This window comes from Rhea pennata, chromosome 1 (genome assembly GCF_028389875.1).
Source record: "Rhea pennata isolate bPtePen1 chromosome 1, bPtePen1.pri, whole genome shotgun sequence".
Lineage (NCBI taxonomy): Eukaryota > Metazoa > Chordata > Aves > Rheiformes > Rheidae > Rhea > Rhea pennata.
The window spans coordinates 196801969-196820595 of NC_084663.1; the positions used below are offsets into that span (position 1 = coordinate 196801969).

An 18627-nucleotide genomic window follows, 5' to 3' on the forward strand; every position below is an offset into this window, starting at 1 on the left:
GTTACTCACCTAGAGTTCAAAATTTTGCCGCTTAGTAGTGGCTCTTGAACGGACTGCAGTGAACTCATCCAAATAAATATGGGATTTCAGTTCAGGGATTTTCTTTTTCCAATTTTATTATTGATGCTGGAAGAAAAGGCAGAACATCTGTCTAGCTCAACTCCAACTGGTCTCTCAGGAAGTCCCTTGCAGATTTTTGCAGAGAGGCCGTCGGATTTGCCCGTAGCAGAGGCATGCGCGCCGCGACGGAGAGGTGCGGGACTGAGCGCCTGCTTCTCTCTAGCTGGGCTGGAGAAAGTGGTGCAGGAGGCACAGAGGCAGTGACCGCCTCGGCTCGGCTGTCTTCGCCGAGGCCGAGGGAAACGCTGCGTCTGGCCCCCCAGCGCAGCCCGTTTCACCTGGGTCGTCCCGCTGAGCATTCGAGCGGCTTTGCGGAGGGCGGACAGGGCAGTTGCTTTGCTGTAGCATGTTATAGGGAAGTGCACGAGCTGCTAGAGTTTGGTATATTTTGAAAAAGTTGTTGCCCAGTTAACGGCCCTATTTGCTGCTTTTGCTCCGTGCCCCCCAGTTCCTAAAAGGGCGGCCGAAACGGCGTTACGCGTGTTGGCATGCCGGTAGTGAAACCTGCACTAATATTTGCAGATATCTGGACTGCAGCCGAGCCGTCCTGACCGAGGACTTTGCTCTTGGGCCCTTCAATTTAGATTAATGAGTTAACAAGCAGTTTCGATACCTCTAATTTGTGTAATGGCTAAAGTTAGAAATTAATTTTAGTTACTATTAGGAAAGGAATGATTCAATACAGAATGTTCAATATTTGTTCTTAAAATGGAATTCTTGTTGGGAAATACTATGTGCTATGTCTAGTTTCCAAATCATTAAGCATATGGTTCTGAATGCTGTGCTGAGCACATTTTCACACCAAGTTTCAAATTATTTGCGTGTTTTGTAAAACATTTAGCTAGTGCTTGGGTCATTGCTCTACCTCACCGACAAGGACATGGTTTTGTTTTTCCAAGTGCTCTGATGACATTGTAGCCTCACAAGAGGTACGCATCTTTCTGATACCTTGCTAGGTACCTCTTCTGCAAGTACATTTGATTTGACTTTAATAGTGAAATTCTCTCCCTCTAGTCACTTTGCTTTTCTGTTTCACAGATGCGTGAGACAATGTTACCCCTTTAATCTCAGCTACTTAGCCTAGTCTGAAACCCTTCTAAATTAAATAGCTGCAGAAGCTAGATATCGGTGCGGCCTCGTGACAGGCCGAGGAAGATGCACAGTTTGGCCAGACACTAACACTAGTCCTTGATTCAAAACTGTAATAATTTTTTCCTAATCTCTCGAGTCTAAGTAACGCCTTTGGCTATAAAATTATTTGGAATAAACTGGAAGTGCTGCACGTAAGTGTATGCAGTGGGCATACTGGGGATAACCGAAACTGCAGAGAGCAGCTGAACATGGACTACATGGGAACACGTATGCACAGTGAGATGGGGAAATTGGTCACAGTCAGTCTAGAGTCTGTTTTAGCCTAGAGAGCAAGGAGATTTAAGCAGGCTGAGAATGCTTACGGTTTGCCTTTGAGGCCAAATTAACATTAATCAAAAGAATGTGATGCTTAGAGCATAGTATCTCATGAGGGGGTTCCTAGTTACGAATTCTCTGCCTCCTAAGGAAATTAATATTTTTAAAATGTAGTGTGATAGGGAGACAGAGGTTGAATTTTTGAGAGGGGCTCTGCCCAACTGAGCGTGGAAACTGCTTTCCCCAGCTACCTGCATTGCACCAGTCTGATCCTCTCCAGCTTCACAATGCACAGCGCCATTCCCTGACGGCTCGACGCAGCACGATTTTGTCCCTCTCAACCTGCTGGCAGCAAAACTAGTTTGAATCTGTTCCTGTTTTTATTATAAAGTATGTCCCAAAACATTTGCTTCCAGATAAGCTTTTAGCCTAGTTGGCTGGACTTTTTTATGCTGCATATCCTGACGAACTGAGGCAGGACTCTGGGAGATGTGCTGAAAGGATATTAACGTTGGAAGAACAAAGTTACATTTTCTGCCTTGCTGAAGACACGAACAGTACAACCTACCAATTCCATGGCATAGTTGTCACTATAGAACAACTAACCTTTAGGTAGTGGGAATGCCAGATATTGTTGAATGCTAGATATAGATTGTTTGTTGTTTGGAAAATTGTCCATCAGATCTCAGGTATTGTCTGTTACACCCTCTCTAGAAAAAATATATACAGTTTAGCCTATCTGTACTAGATCTGATATATTCTTGAAGCCTACCAAGTTAGAGAAAGTACTTTGCAGTACATTAAAACAGTGGTATAGATTTACAGGATTAAAGCTGATACATCATAAAATTTTATGCTGTTCGTTCTGGGGCCCACTTTAAGCTGTCTGGGCTTTGCCAAAAAGGCTGGAGACCGGGATCTCCCAGTCTCACTAGTTTGCCTGTCCGGTTACACTTCTTTTGACTAGATGAACCTAGTAGGATTAATATCATAATGCATATATCTTCAGAAACTACTTCCCAGAACTGAATTCTGGGATATATCCCAACATCTTGGAGACTCTCCAGATTCACAGAAAGCTTCAGAGAAGAGGCCACTCAGAAAAATTTGGAAAGATTTGGTCTTAACCTTAGAAAGATTCAGGTCGTTGTTAGCAGATAGAAGCTAAGATACTTTTCTCCTTGACTCTTCTTTATGTCCCAGTTCTTCATTTGCTATTTACCTCAAAAATCAAATCCATAATATATGTTGTTTTTAAATTTTCTATCAAAACAAAACATGGCATGATTAACATCCTCTTCCAGGAAGCAAGTAAGAGAACAAGGAACATGTTACAGATGTTAATAATTTCCAGTCATGCCTTTAGTGAATTCTGCAGGGAAAGGTGGTGAGACTCTAGAGACAGTCAGTCTATTAACAGTTCAGATGTGTTTCGAAAATCAGGTACATTATTCTGAAAACTCATCTCACTATGTGATAAGTTACTTCTCAGTGGCACTTGTTGCTACTTGCTGCAGTGTCAGGTCATAAATGTCGGAAGCTCAGTGGAGAGCTGCAGAGTTAGGTCTGCGCTGTGACTCAGCGTTTGCAGCATGTGGCTTCTATTCTACCAGTCTGTGTAATATAATAAAGAAATAAATATGTTACCTGATGTTGTTTAAAATGGAGGAATTGCATAATTTAGCAGTTCATGGTGCTTTCGAAAAGTGTACCAAGAGTTGAAATTACTCTAGGAATGTAAGCTTATATTTATAATGTGTACACACATGTTCCTTAGTTCATATAGACTTGTGTGGCATCAGAGCTTGATCTCTGGGATTCTTTATCTGAACAAGTGGACCCAGGACACGTCCTCAGCTCAGGCTCCCCAGTCTAGACACGTGTCCGCACTCCAACCACGTTCACATCAGGGTAAGACTCAAAAGTTGTCACTATCCCTTCTCTGCTCTGTGCCTGAGCTTCCTTTCCATAAGCTCAGAAAGGGGCTGCAGGCACCTACTGAGGGCTGAAGCCACGAGAGACACCATAGTACAAAATTTCACTAAATCTAGGTGGTGGCTCTGTGACTGAAAGTTAGTTGCAGTCTGGTCTTTTTTACAGCTTTAAGATTAGGTTACCATTTCACTCTCATTGCCAAGAGAGACATTCCAAGTGTAGGTTATTCTTTTACCTAAGCTGAAGAGGGTGAGGTGTTGGAAATATTAATAGAGCTCTCATTATCTTCTAACAAAGATTTGTCATGTTGGTACTAATTTATACAGTTCAACAGCAAAAGCTCCTAATGATTCCATGGACAAAAAGGAATTTGTACTAACATGTATTTTAATTTAATAGCATTAACCCTAGCAAAAGCAGTTTTTTGAAATTTTACCCTGAAGCTGTACTCTCTCTGGTTTCCTATTGCATATTCTGTTTTAAAGAACTGTACTTTTTTGTAGTTTTAAAATACATTTAACTCTAACATAGTGCTTGGACATCTGCCAGTTCCACCTTGGAATTTCAACTGATAAAGAGGGTAGCCAACAAGTAGGTGCATATTTGTTATAAATCCAGGGATAGGCTTTGTCATCTTAGATAAGATGAGATAGGTATTGTTTGTATGTCTGCTAGCTTATAAGTACAGAAACCTGAATAGAAAAAAAAACTTTTTTCTGTGGCAGACTTAGTTTTTGAAATTAGTTAAACCTTGTTTTTCAGCATACTTTCAATGCAACTCTGATTTTGATATGTAGTCATAGTTAAAAATGAGTTACTAGAAGCATTAAATCATGTAATCAGGAGTTCAACTCTAAATGTTACTTCAGCAATTTTTTTTTTTTTTTTTTTTTTTTGCATTTTCCAAGTCTCCTTTAAACCTATAAACTAGAAGCACAAAAAGCAGATGAGAAGTTTACTACATTGAGATATGTTTTGATTCTTCTCTGTTTCCCTCCACAAAACCTTGCATTCTGACATAAGTAGTTTGGGTTTTATTTTCAAATAAGCATACAGGAATCTTTATGTATCTGTCTGCCTCGTAATCCGAACTGCTTAAACTTGAGAAGCATGGACCTTGTGGGTATTTAAATATTCTTTGTCTACAGCTAAATGTTAAAGTTCAGTAAGTGCAGATTGCATATGACTTGAAAGGTTTTTTCTAGTTTCATTCATACTTACTTCCTATCGCTGGCATTTAATGAATTGTGACTTGCAGTAGAAATGAGGACTGTTACCTCTTTAATGATAAAATATTGTGTCACATATGCAGTAAGCATGAAACACACAGTGGACTAATGGGACTTGTTACTGATGATGCTGAAAGCTAAATAACCATTAGTATTAAATCTTATGAATAGACTCTTGTCTGTCTTCTTACCTCTTCAGCCAGATAAAAGACACAGAGGCTATTTAGATGTCATAAGAATAGTTTGTTGAAATCCCCCCAGACTTGGAAAAAAAAAAATCTCTTCATGTTTCTTAGTGTTTTGTTGTGTTCAAAGAAATGCCACTATGCTAGTGCTGAAAGAAGAACAAAACAGATATCCAGCATTATGTGTGGCTTTAGGCTTGTTAAAGATGCTGATACAGATTTCTGAGTTGAAATAATGTGCATCTTTTTTCTGCGTAACTCTTTTTATCAGATTAAATAAAATACAGGAAAAAAAAGAAAAATGAAATTTGGCAATAAGCCATATAAAACATATTATGAGAGAACACTGTGAATATGTTTTTCCAGTTTTGTTCCATAGACTAAGTCATGAATGAATTTACAGAACAGAGTTTGCGAATGGCTGGAACAAATCTGAAAGATCTGATTAAAACACTTTTTTTTTTTTTACAAAGATGTTAACTTTTTAACATCTGTATTCAGCTGTGTCAAGCGTTTTAAAAATGTAACTAGCAATCTCTAAGTTCTAATAAAATGCAAAAAAGGAAGTTATAAAATGTATTCAATCTTTGTATCGGATATATTAGAAGCAGAGCATATAATGCATTGTTTCTCGTACAGGTGGAGGAATTATTCAGCTCTGAGATTCGTATGCAATAGCTTTGGGAACAGTAATTAAATTACAGTGGTATCTTGTAAAATTCTAGTTCAAAATATTTCAAGATTAGTGTTGAATAGATAGCAATAGTCAGTCAATGCATAGTAATTAGTCATAGGTTTTTGTTTTACAGGGAGCAGAATTTGAAGACTCTGGTGTTAATACCATGTTACTGGTACATTTCTTTGGAAGAGAAGGAAAGGAAAAACTTCGCTATTCTGAGTTTTTCAGGTATTTTTTTCAGATACTCAAGTCTAACAGCAACCAATCCTATTCCTACTCCCTCTACTTTGCACTAATGCAGAGATTAATCTGCCCTCACACTGAGTTGGTTCACAAAGTTAAGCAGGTAAGCAAGCAGGAGGCTATTCATGATTTTGCCTGGTTAACTTTGTAGTTTAGCTCTTGGAGTCTGCTGTCGGCAGAAGCAGCTGAGCACCACGATGAGCTCAAAAGCAGCAGTGGGACTGGAGGCCATGAGGGTTGGGACTACCATTCTTGGCAGCTGTTTGGTGGCATAGCTTCAGGCAGTATAACTGAGGAGCATTTTTCTTGGTCAAATCACCAAAACAGTGACTGACGATCAACAAAAAACATTGGAGACCTACACCCTGCACCCTCCCTCTGGCTCTTAGGGTAGCATACAGGCAACTTCTCACTTCAAATTCCAGCTTCTGTTCAGACTTTAGCCATGCCTTTTCTTTTACCTTTTGAAGTGCTTTTGCAAGGGGACTGTGCAGGTACTTCATGGCACTCAAGCCAGAACTCAGATTAAGCCAGAAGATAAACACCACATCTACATGAAACTGCAATGAAATGCCGAGTGACCATTGCTTCCTGAAGCATGTGACAGCCAGTCTTACACCAGTCTATTTCACTGTAAGCTTTGTAAAATCAGAAGGTAATAAAAAGTTCTGATATAGGGAGTCATTCATTTTATACATCACGTACATTTCAGAAAGATACTGTTTTCCTTGTCTGCATCTGAATATGGAGTTCTGCTTTTGTTCCTTTCAGCTTCAAATCCCAGTAGCGTATCAGCTGTTGGTGTTTTAATTGGATGGGATTCTTTCTTCCAATTTTTATTTCAATCAGTAATGATGACCACTACCTACATACCATCACAAGCTAATTGCTTAAAACCCTGTTAGTTGGGAGATAAGTTTTTCCCATATCAATTCAAGACACCACATTTTCCCATGTGAACTTGAGCCCAGAATCCAAATGCATCCTCTTTCATTGAGATAAATGGAAGCTAAGTGCCTAAATACCTGCAGGCATCTTCAAACCTGTCTCATAACACAACATCAAGAGGAGATTAGCTACATTATTAGTACTTTTTCTACAAAAATAATCAATTGTTTGTGATCTGCAAAAATAAGTCAGGATAATATGTATATTTCAATTTATATTCAGAAGCAGGGGAATCTGTCAGCTCTCTTAAAAATGGATGTTGTTGCAATCAGTAGAGGTTTGGGGAAAGCTAGAATGAAAAAGGAAGAGTGACAGTTTTCCTAACACTGCAGGGTGTTCCACTCCACTGACTCAGGCACATACCAGTCGCCAAATAAACAGCCTTTCTCTTCTGAAGACCTTGATTCAATGAAAAGCTGAATGAGTGAAATAAGTTTAAGATGCCTACAGCTCTCATCTGTATAGCATAGGTCCTCTAAATGAAACAAAAGACAGAGAGCACTAGTAAAAGGTTGTGTTTGCATATACAGTGTAAACTGGAATGCCTCAGGTTTTAGATAAAATCCTACGTTGACCCAGTGAGGCACGACACTGATAAAACTATGTACCTAATACGTTCAGAACATGCAGGTTAAAGACCTTTGCCTACCACACAGATAGAGGCCTGTAATCAAAATCAAACTCCCACATCGTGCTCTTAAATTTTGTGGGATACATGTAAGGTTTAATGCAGGTAATTTTTCAACAGTGGCAGTTATTTTTCATGGAGTTGGAATGTGCCTCTTTATCACTGCATATACACTCCATGTCAGTCGCAACATGACAGCCAAGTTTGTTTAACACACAGAAAGGTGAATAAAAGGATCGGTGTCTTTTTAACCTGTGCGAAGATATCACTTTTCACATGATTTTATTTGCAAGTAAATCAAGCACATCATTTCTGGGTTCCTATTGTTCAGAGAAAATGTAATTTCTATGTGATGGCTGCTCATAACATTTTACCTTACATGGGAAGCTATTGTTGGCTGTTTGATCAAAGTGCCATGCTGTTTTTACAAGAGATGACTGATGAGCTGTACAGACATAGATCATTGTCAAAGCAGAAAATAATGATGGTAAATGCTTTTATCATTTTCCAAGTTCTTGCTTAGAAAGCCTTTCATTGATCAGTGTAGTACCTATTAGAAAGTAGGGATGGTTAAATTTGATTAGGACACACTAAAACTTGTCACATTACTTGTATATACAGATAGCACCGTGCGGTAGAGTCCTTGAAAATTATAATAAAAAAATTCCAGGAATGGTTTCTTTGTGAAATTTCATTGTACTTATAAGGGAGTTCAGAAAGCAGAGGCTAATATTCTCACCTCATTACTTACATATATTTTACTAATGCTTCTTTTTCAGTTTCTTTGGCTGACTTTAAAATATTCTTTTGTGAGTGTGTAACCATCTGTATCTTCGTGTATACCTATGATGTTCAACACTTGTAGCCCACAAAACAATGATTTAAAAAATATCAGAGGGCCACAGTCAATATATCAGGGCAAATATTTTCCCCTGTTCTGCTTTCTTTGCATTCAGATGGCACAAAGAAGACAGAAACCATCTACAACTCCTCAGGCAATGTAGAGCTGCTCTAAGTCCGCTCTTTTGCCTCCTCTCCCCAGCCCCAAAGACAGGTGGCATATTGACTGCAGAGAGGAAAAACATTTAAGCACGCAGTGCTGCCATCTCTGCCTGATGTGTGGTTCTTTGGAAGTCATGATAGATGGTGCACTCAAGGACAGTCCACAAGTTGCTTTTTATTGGACATAAAGAATGAGACCATGAAACAGAAGGAAAAAGAAAATTAGTTTGTCTTGAGCTGCTGTGCACGTGGAAGTAAAGAAGTAATCTTTTCATAGGTATTTTGTGTCTAGTCAAGCTCATTTCTCAGATTCACACAGATGGTTGAGATTGGAAGGGACCTCTGGAGATCATCCAGTCCAACCCCCCTGCTCAAGCAGGGTCACCTAGAGTACGTTAGACAGGATCACATCCAGGCAGCTTTTGAATATCTCCAGAGAAGGAGACTCCACAACCTCTCTGGGCAGCCTGTTCCAGTGCTCTGTCACTCTCACAGGAAAGAAGTTCTTCTCATATTCAGGTGGAATTTTCTGGATTTTGGTTTGTACACATTGCCTCTTGTCCTGTCGCTTGGCATTTATGAAAAGAGTCCAGCCCCATCCACTTGACATGTTCCCTTAAGGTATTTGTAGACATTGATAAGATCCCCTCTCAGTCTTCTCTTCTTCAGGCTAAACAGGCCCAGCTCTCGCAGACGTTCCTCATAAGAGAGATGCTCCAGTCTTCTAACCATCTTTGTAGCCCTATGCTGGACACTCTGCAGTAGTGCCATACCTCTGTTGTACTGGGGAGCCCAGAATTGGACACAGTACTCCAGATGTAGCCTCACCACAGCTGAGTAGAGGAGGAGGATCACCTCCCTCGACTCCCTTCCTAATGCACACCAGGATACCATTGGCCTTCTTGGCCACAAGAGCACATTGCTGGCTCATGGTCAACTTGTCCACCAAAACTCCCAGGTTCTTCTCCGCAGAGCTGCTTTCCAGCAGGTCAGCCCCCAGCCTGTTCTGTTGCATGGGGTTATTCCTCCCTAGCTGCAGGACCCTGCACTTGGCCTTGTTGAACTTCAGAGAATTTTCTCTCTGCCCACTTCTTCAGCCTGTCCAGGTGTCTCTGAATGGCAGCACAGCCCTCAGGTGTGTCAGCCACTCCTCTTAGTTTGATATCATCAGCAAACTTGTTGAGGAGGCACAGTCCTTTCATCCAGGTCATTGATGAGTAAGTTTAATAAGACTGGGCTCAGTACTGACCCCCAGGGAATACCACTAGCTACAGGACTCCAACTAGACTCCACGCCACTGATGATGACCCTCTGAGCTCTGCCTTTCAGCCAGTTCTCAACCCACCTCACTATCCAGATATGTAACCCACACTTCCTGAGCTTATGTAGGAGGATGTGATGGGAGACAGTGTCGAAAGCCTTCGCCCTGAAGTCAAGGGAGACAACATACCCGGCTCTCCCCTCATCTACCCAGCCAGTCATTCCATCAGAGAAGGCTATCAGATTGGTTAAGCTTTCCCCACGGTGAATCCATGCTGACTGCTGCCGACCACCTTCTTTTCCTCTATATGCTTGGAGATGACATCCAGAATGAGCTGCTCCATCACCTTTCCAGGGATGGAGGTGAGGCTGACTGGCCTGTAGTTTCCTGGATCCTCCTTCTTGCACTTTGCAAAGACTGGAGTGACATTGGCTTTCTTCCTCAAGCGCCTGTCCTGTTCTACATGACCTTTCAAAGGTGATGGAGAGTGGCCTAGCAATAACATCCACCGTCTCCCTCAGCATTCATGGGTGCATCCCATCAGGGCCGAGGACATAGTCCTGCAGAACATAGGCAACAATGAAAGCTGCTCATTTTCTTTTTCTCTTGAGCAGCAGGCATCTAATGGTGGGATTCCTGCTTCATTCTGCAGCTTCCCCAATGCCTGCTTAGAAGTTGTGGAAGGAATCAAAGAATCGGAATCCTATGTCTTTCTTATAGGAACAAGGACATTTCAGAGGTCTTAAAGCTTAAGATCTCAATCTTCTTGAGTCAAGGAACACATATTCAGCTCAAAACTGCTACATAATTTCTTGCCAGCTCTATTTTCCTTAATATCACCATTCAGATCTTCAAAATCAACAGCTGGTTTCCCTGGCAAAGTTAGGCAGTGTTAATCTGAATTATTCTGGAATAAGTTTGCATACATCACTAGTAAAGGTGGTGCCTCCTGGCCAAATAATGGGAATAATTGTTCCATTAGAACAGTTTAAGAAGGTATAGAGCAATATGCACTAAAGGTGAAGTGATGTAACAAAGAAGGGTTAATTTAATACAAGAAACTACAGCAGGTCATACCTTTTCTCTCAGAAGACCTGAAAACATTTCAGTTTCAGGCAACCACCACCGAGTTTTACATCTCAGCAATAATGTCAGCCTCTAATACCAAGCCTCATTTTACAGAATGTCAGATTTCAAACATGAAGCCAGAAAGTCATTGGAATTCCAGGCTTTTTTCATGCATGGTAGTTGTCCCTATTTTTTGAGACACAGAAACCATTTTGGGGCTTTTCCTTCCAAAAGCATTTCACTTGCACTCTGCATTTCAGCAGTGCTTTATATATTTTTTTCCTTCTTTCTAGGTAGAAAACTAAATAGTTTTCTAGGTATAGCAAGCGTTTCTTCTTGACAGCAACTTTTTTTTCTGAAAAAGTCCCTTACTGATCTTATTTAAGCATGTCTAATCCTAAATAAAAGAGGAGACAGTAATTTACTCACAAAACAGTTTACGACTGCTATGATTTTTTTTTTTTTTGGTAATCTGTCCGCAAACAAGCTTAAGTCTCTCACAATCTACTTGAAGGAAAGGGACGGAGGGGGAGGGGAAAAAGAAGAAGTACAGAATATGGAAAGAAAATACAAAAAACTGTAATGGCTCTATTTTTTCTGGTTTACAAATGACTTACAAAGATTATTTTCTGGTATGGTTAAAAAATGGGCATTTTCCCAATCCTTTTTACAGTGTTTTCTTACCTGATTTGTTGCTTCCAAACTTCATATACATTAATAGAATTGTGCAGCAGAAATATTCTTTATTCATTGTTACTTTTTTTTTTGCTTTAGCTCAAATACCACAAATTGTATGACCATACAAAAACTTTTACTTTACCTGTCCTGTTCTGCTCTTTCAGTGTTCTGAAATTCCTTGCTACATTTAATTTGAAGTTTTTAAACCATAATGACCTAGAATGGACCACACTGCTAGTGCTGAAATTTTGTGCTTTTCCATGTTTATGCTGATGCATGGATGCAGAATCTCTTCCAACTAGCCTCATCAAGCAGCATCACTACTGCTGTGATGATAGTTTGTACATTTGTGATGATTTTCATCTAGGGATTTAGAAGTGCTTTGCAAAAACAGATTTATGGTTGCCTTCTTACTTGTCTGTGTGTACATATATACACAGATACAAGTATATGTATGGACATGAAACCCCAGCAAACTTAGACAGTGTCAGACAGTGAGAACATGGAAAAGATAGATGCAAAATCTCACTTCATGATTATGTATTCATATCACAAATGAATTTGAACATTTCCCAAATATTAATAAGGTTAAGAAGAATCTCCATTTCTTCCTTTCCTACACACCTACCAGAGGAATAGCTTGGTTAGTTTCTACAAAATGTTTATAAATGAAAATATATAGCTTTTTTATATTTGAGTGAGAAATGTTTGAGGACATTAAATCATGCTTTTTTTGCTGTAATTCTGAAAACTGTGAGATTCCTGAACTGTCCTGCGGTTTGCAAAACTGGATTTATGAGCATATATATGAAGTTCTGCAAAGCTTATTGTCAAGTCAGTATCAGAGTTTCTATATTCTGTTTTGGAAAGTGAGATTTGCAAAGAGGCAGCCTTGCAGCTGGATTGTACCAGTCCTTTCCTGCATAGAGGACTATCAAATCTTCAGCAGACTCCAGTGTCCAAAGAGGAGCCTCGTTAGAGTTCAGATGCTGGGTGATGTTTCCACACAATCTTGGTTGTTACATTTCCTTCCTACACATTAGTGCCACAAGCACTGGTCAGTTCCATATTTGAGTATTAAAGCTCTGTACAAACTTTCAGTACAGGTCAAGTATGAAGGGAAACTTTCTCTACCTTTCCCTTTGTGCTTCATTCTGCTACTTCATATGCCATAAGGAATATACCAAGCTAGTTCTTCATTTCAGCATAGAATCATAGAATCATAGAATCAGTAAGGTTGGAAGGGACCTCTGGAGATCGTCTAGTCCAGCCTCCCTGCTCAAGCAGGGTCACCTAGAGCATGGTAGACAGGGTTGCATCCAGGCGGGCCTTGAAGATCTCCAGAGAAGGAGACTCCACAACCTCTCTGGGCAACCTGTGCCAGTGCTCCGTCACTTTCACAGGGAAGAAATTCCCCCTCACATTCAGGCGGGACTTCCTGTGCTTCAATTTCTGCCCATTCCCTCACATCCTGTCACATGGGACAACTGAAAAGAGTTTTCCCCCATCCTCTTGACACCCTCCCTTCAGGTGCTTGTACACATTTATAAGATCCCCCCTCAGTCTTCTCTTCCCCAGGCTGAAGATGCCCAGCTCTCGCAGCCGTTCCTCAGAGGGCAGATGCTCCAGCCCTCTGATCATCCTCGTAGCCCTACGCTGGACACTCTCCAGTAGCTCCATGTCTCTCTTGTAGTGGGGAGCCCAGAACTGGACACAGGACTCAAGATAAGGCCTCCCCAGGGCTGCGTAGAGGGGCAGGATCACCTCCCTCCACCTGCTGGCAACACTCTTCCCAATGCACCCCAGGAGACCATTGGCCTTCTTGGCCGCAAGGGCACCTTGCTGGCTCATCTTGTCATCCACCAGCACTCCCAGGTCCTTCTCTGCAGAGCTGCTCTCCAGAAGGTCAGCCCCCAACTTGTACTGGTGCCTAGGGTTATTTTTCCCTGGGTGCAGGACTCTGCACTTGCCCTTGTTGAACCTCATGAGGTTCCTCTCTGCCCAGCTCTCCAGCCTGTCCAGGTCTCTCTGAGTGGCAGCACAGCCCTCAGGTGTGTCAGCCACTCCTCCCAGCTTGGTATCATCAGCAAACTTGCTGAGGAGGCACTCCATCCCCTCATCCAGGTCATTGATGAACACGTTGAACAGGATGGGACCCAGGACTGCACCCTGGGGGACGCCACTAACCACAGGCCTCCAACTAGACTCCACGCCACTGATGACGACCCTCTGAGCTCTGCCTTTCAGCCAGTTCTCAATCCACCTCCCTGTCCACTCGTCTAACCCACACTTCCTGAGCTTATCTAGGAGGATGTGATGGGAGACAGTGTCGAAAGCCTTGCTGAAGTCAAGGGAGACAACATACCCGGCTCTCCCCTCATCTACCCAGCCAGTCATTCCATCAGAGAAGGCTATCAGGTTGGTTAAGCAGGATTTTCCCTTGGTGAATCCATGCTGGCTACTTCTGATCAACTTCTCCTCCTCCATATGTCTGGAGATAATGTTCAGAATGAGCTGTTCCATCACCTTTCCAGGGATGGAGGTGAGGCTGACCGGCCTGTAGTTGCCTGGGTCCTCCTTCTTGCCCTTTTTGAAGACTGAAGTGACATTGGCTTTCTTCCCATCCTCAGGCACCTCTCCAGTTCTCCATGACTTTTCAAAGATGATGGAGAGCGGCTTGGCAACAACATCCACCAGCTCCCTCAGTACCCGTGGGTGCATCCTGTCTGGGCCCATGGATTTGTGGATGTCTAGCCTGCCCAGAAGGTCTCTAATCCTTTCCTCCTCAACCAAAGGAAAGTCTTCCCTTCTCCAGACTTTCTCCATCACGTCCAGGTTCCAGGATTCCTGAGGGCTGCCCTTAGCAGTGAAGACTGAAGCAAAGAAGGCATTCAGTAATTCTGCCTTCTCTGTATCCCTTGTCACCAGGGCCCCACCCCATTCAGTAGTGGGCCCACATTTTCCCTAGTCCTCCTCTTGCTGATGATGCATTTGAAGAAGCCCTTCCTGTTGTCCTTAACATCCCTTGCAAGACTCAATTCCAGCTGGGTCTTAGCCTTCCTCGCCACATCTCTACATACTCTGACTGCATTCCTATAATTCTCCCAAGTAGCCTGTCCCCTCTTCCACAGTCTGTGTACTTTCTTCTTCTTTCTGAATTTGGCCAGGAGCTCCTTGCTCACCCATGCAGGTCTCCTGCCCCTTTTGCTGTACTTCTTACTCACAGGGATGCACCGCTCTTGAGCTTGGAGGAAGTGATGTTTGAATACTAGCCAGCTCTCCTGGATCCCCCTTCCCTCTAGGGCCTTAATCCATGAGATTCCTCCAAGGAGGTCTCTGAAGAGCCCAAAGTCCACTCTCCTGAAGTCCAGGCATGCAATCCTGCTCGTTGCCTTAGTCCTTTCCTGCCGGATCCTGAACTCCACCATCTCGTGGTCACTGCAGCCAAGGCTGCCCCCAACCTTCACATCTCTAACCAGTTCCTCTCTGTTGGTAAGGACAAGGTGCAGCAGGGCACCCTTCCTTGTAGGCTCCTCCATCATTTGTGACAAGAAGTTATCATCATTGTATTACAGGAGCCTCCTGGACTGTTTGTGCCTTGCTGTGTAGTCCCTCCAGCAGATGTCAGGGTGATTGAAGTCCCCCATGAGAACCAGGGCCTGTGATCTTGAGGCTACTTCTAGAAGGCTTCATCAACCTTCTCTTCCTGGTCAGGTGGCCTGTAGTAGACACCCACAACAGTGTCCCCAATGCCGGCCTGCCCTTTGATCTTTACCCATAAGCTCTCAACTGCCTCCTCCTCCACCACCCCTAGGCAGAGCTTGATGCATTCCAGTTGCTCTCTCACATAAAGAGCAACTCCATCACCTCGCCTCCCTGGCCTGTCTTTCCTAAAAAGTGCATAGCCATCCATGACAGCATTCCAGTCATTTCTCTGAAAGGTGAGTTGCCAAAAAGTCTTGAGAGACTCCCTCTTTCTATAGATTTGCAAAGCATATTACAAAATGAGGGCTCCTGATAAGGTTTCTGGAGGCTGTTAGAACAGGATAACAAATTTGGCCATTAGTCTTCAACATGGGTGTTTTAAAGAGTGTGGATAAAGCAGGCTATCTAAAAGTGCTGTTTGTTCCTTGCCTTTTTCCCATCTTAAAAATTAAGGATTTACCTTTTTTTGTATACTCAGGGCTTGCTTTTATTGTCAGCTACTATAGTGTAAGAGTATGCCCACTGTAATTACTCTGGAGTTGTATAGCACAGCTGAAAGCAGAATCTTCCTCACTGTTTCTAGTTCTAGACCCTGGACCCCTTAGAAGCCCATGGCCAGGCTCCTATTGACTTCAGAAGAGCAAGAATTTCATTTCTGTGCTTGTTTTTCCTAATATCTGAAGAATTTTGAAGGAATTTCTAGCAGAAACTCATCACATTGTGATCCAGAAGGTACAAAAGTAAATATCCCTAGTAGTGTCTTAGGCATATAAGTAACAAGCTTTACTTTTTAACTAGAAAGTTATTAAAAATAGCTTTTAATAACTTTCTCTAAAAAAAGATCTCATTAGGTTTTTAACGCTCACATCTGGGAATAAAAATGACCTAGAATGCTGATGCGATGATTCATATTATTGTAATTTTTGTAATATGGGAGACTATCACATCTGAATTTTAAATTGCACAGTTCAGCTTCTGCTCCAAGTAGCATTTAGTATTGCATGAAATCTTCCCACTCCACCTTGCCAGGAGCAAGCCTACAAGTTGAAATGAAATATCCATTAAATATTTTGTACCTAAATAAGTAATAAGTAAAGCTTCCCTCCCTAATCTGAGTAGTGCAGTAAGATATGTGGTTATCAGGCAGTAGGAAGTATGCAGTATCATTGCCTCAAGGCAACTGGAATGGGCAAGAAACCAGGCCTGAGAAAAGGCAGTAGAAAACCCAACAGGAGAAATATAACACTTAATTCTCTAGCAGACTAGAAGAGGGTGCAAAAGCAAATGCAAGTTTAAAATGCCACAGCCAAACCCTTCCCTTTCCTCTTTGGGTTGTTGCACCTTTCAGCTGGCTACATATGTCGCCTGTTGCTTCCTCAGCATGTAAAAACGCTTCGTCTTTAAGCTCTCTTGTCTTTATTTGGTATGGTGAAAGCAGCCAGTGAGCAGATTGCTGTGGGTCTTCTGCTTAAGCAGTATCCGCAAATGTAGCATGTAGAGAAGATGAAAGAACATGACCAGTACAGTTAACATTTGAGAATTGCTCCCCCAATAAATAATCATACTTCAAATAACAAACCCTCTGTTTGTCTGTCACAAGGTGTGTCCACCTTTCACAGACTAAAAGCCAGGATAATAAAACACATGGTGTTTTGTTTCCCTATATCCACGATTTAGACGTATTTCTGAAAGTGATCTCTCTTGCAGAAGCAATTCCTTCCCTAGACCAAGCATTAAATGGGTTGGAGACTATAGTCAAAGATGCAGCTATCATTCTGCACGGTTTCTTTTGTGACTCCCAGCTAAGCACATGTCCCAGATCCTAGCTACTCCTCAGACCTTGCCATACACAGTAAAAATGCAGCAAAATGGTCCTGGTCCAGTCTTGGCTGGACTGACTTCCTGACTGCTCTACATAGATCCCACCTGCCTTTAGGGGAGGCCTGTTGTGATGTTGGTCCTGCTTACCTGGTTAGCCAGGACAAAGATAGTGGATATAAAAAATAGTCTGAGGATCAGGGTCTTCAAGGTAGAAAGCAGCCAGTTTCTGACATGCTTCAGGGGCAATGGTTCTCTTGCGTACCCCCAACCACAGCTGCTTCTCACAGCAGCATGCCCTGTTGTAGACACTGACATATTTGTCCAAACCATCTTTATCCACAACCAGGAGGAAGCTAGGCACTTCACCCCGCCACCCTTCCACCAGCCTTTCCCTTATGTCTGCACTCTGCAGACCAGGCGGTAGTCTCTGCCTTCCTCTCTCGTCCCTGCTGAAACAGCAGTGTCTCATAGGGGCTGTACAGAGCAGCAGAACTCCTGCTGCCAGCCTGCGCTGGCCGCTCTCCTCCATCCCGCGCTGGTTGTTGGCTGGCCAGAAGCAGCAGTCACCTCATTAGCTTAGCTGCAAGGGCAGGAGCTGCGTATGAAAACTAAAGCATGCTTTGCAAACTACAAGGAAACTCTCGCGGCTCTGTAAGACAAGAGGCCTCCTTCATGTCTGCAGAAAAAGCAATTCCCCTGGGATTTTATCCCCTTGTGAGAGTGAGTAAGGGGACTTGAAAGTGAGCCAAGTCTTAAGGTGGACTGTAGAGGAATATGCCTCAATTATTTATTGACTATATTGTGGAAGCCTTGTAAACCTACTTTACTGGACCAGATAGATGTCCATATAAAATGAGGAAGCGTACCATACCCCTCTTCGGTATTGCATTAATAAAACTGTAGCCTGCCACTTAAAATCACTTCCACTGTCAGGCTTTCATTTACCTGCATGCCCTGAGCAATGAAGCATTTGCTCAGATCTTTTATTTGTATGTGCAGCTCTAATTATTATGGAAGAAAATACAAGAAAGGGCTTATGCTGCAACAGCAGTCTTCAGCTAGCCCCTTACAGATTGCACAGCGGTTCAAGCTACTAATTGTCCAAGTGATCTCATTAAAGAACTAAAGATAGTTGTACGGACTAAAATGCCTCAATTTCAGAGAAAAGAATTCAAATCCAGTGAGGCCATGCAAATACTGACAAGCAAATGAGCCTCTACTCATTTTTTGCCGCATAGACACTTAGCTGTCCTCTTCTCCAGCTAATTGCTTTGTCTCAATATAGAAGAAGTATTTCATTCTTTACTATCCATAATCATTGCAGCTCACTAAAGCAGAATTCTTGTGTGTAAGGACATTCTGGCAAGCATCATTTTGCTTTTAGCCTTTACTTCCATTAAAAAATTATCACTATTTTTAAATAGGTAAGAATTATCAAGTAGATCACACACCATTGTTCTTTGCTTTCTCCAGAAAGCCAGAAGAAAAGATAATGGCCATGTAAACCAAATTGAGAAAGCTCAGAGCCACAACTGTGCTTGCAGTGGTAGCTTTTGTGTCTGCAGGTTGTTACTTGTTTCATGTGTTACTCTCTTTTTCTCCCTAAAAAAAAGAAAGATGTGTCCTAAAATCTTTGATACTCACACCTGCATTTTTAGACAGTTCTCATTACTTTCCCAAACACCTGTGACATCATTTTCTACCCTCTTCCATACTCT

General features: G+C 42.1%; 1 protein-coding gene across 1 annotated transcript in view; it reads left to right on the forward strand.

Moving 5' to 3' along the window:
* MICU2 (mitochondrial calcium uptake 2) overlaps nt 1-18627 on the forward strand; it is a 166404-nt gene that overhangs the window by 138620 nt on the left and 9157 nt on the right. The window contains exon 9 of the mRNA XM_062583607.1: nt 5686-5783. Coding sequence (XP_062439591.1) covers nt 5686-5783 — 98 coding nt within the window. The remainder of the gene's footprint in view (nt 1-5685; nt 5784-18627) is intronic.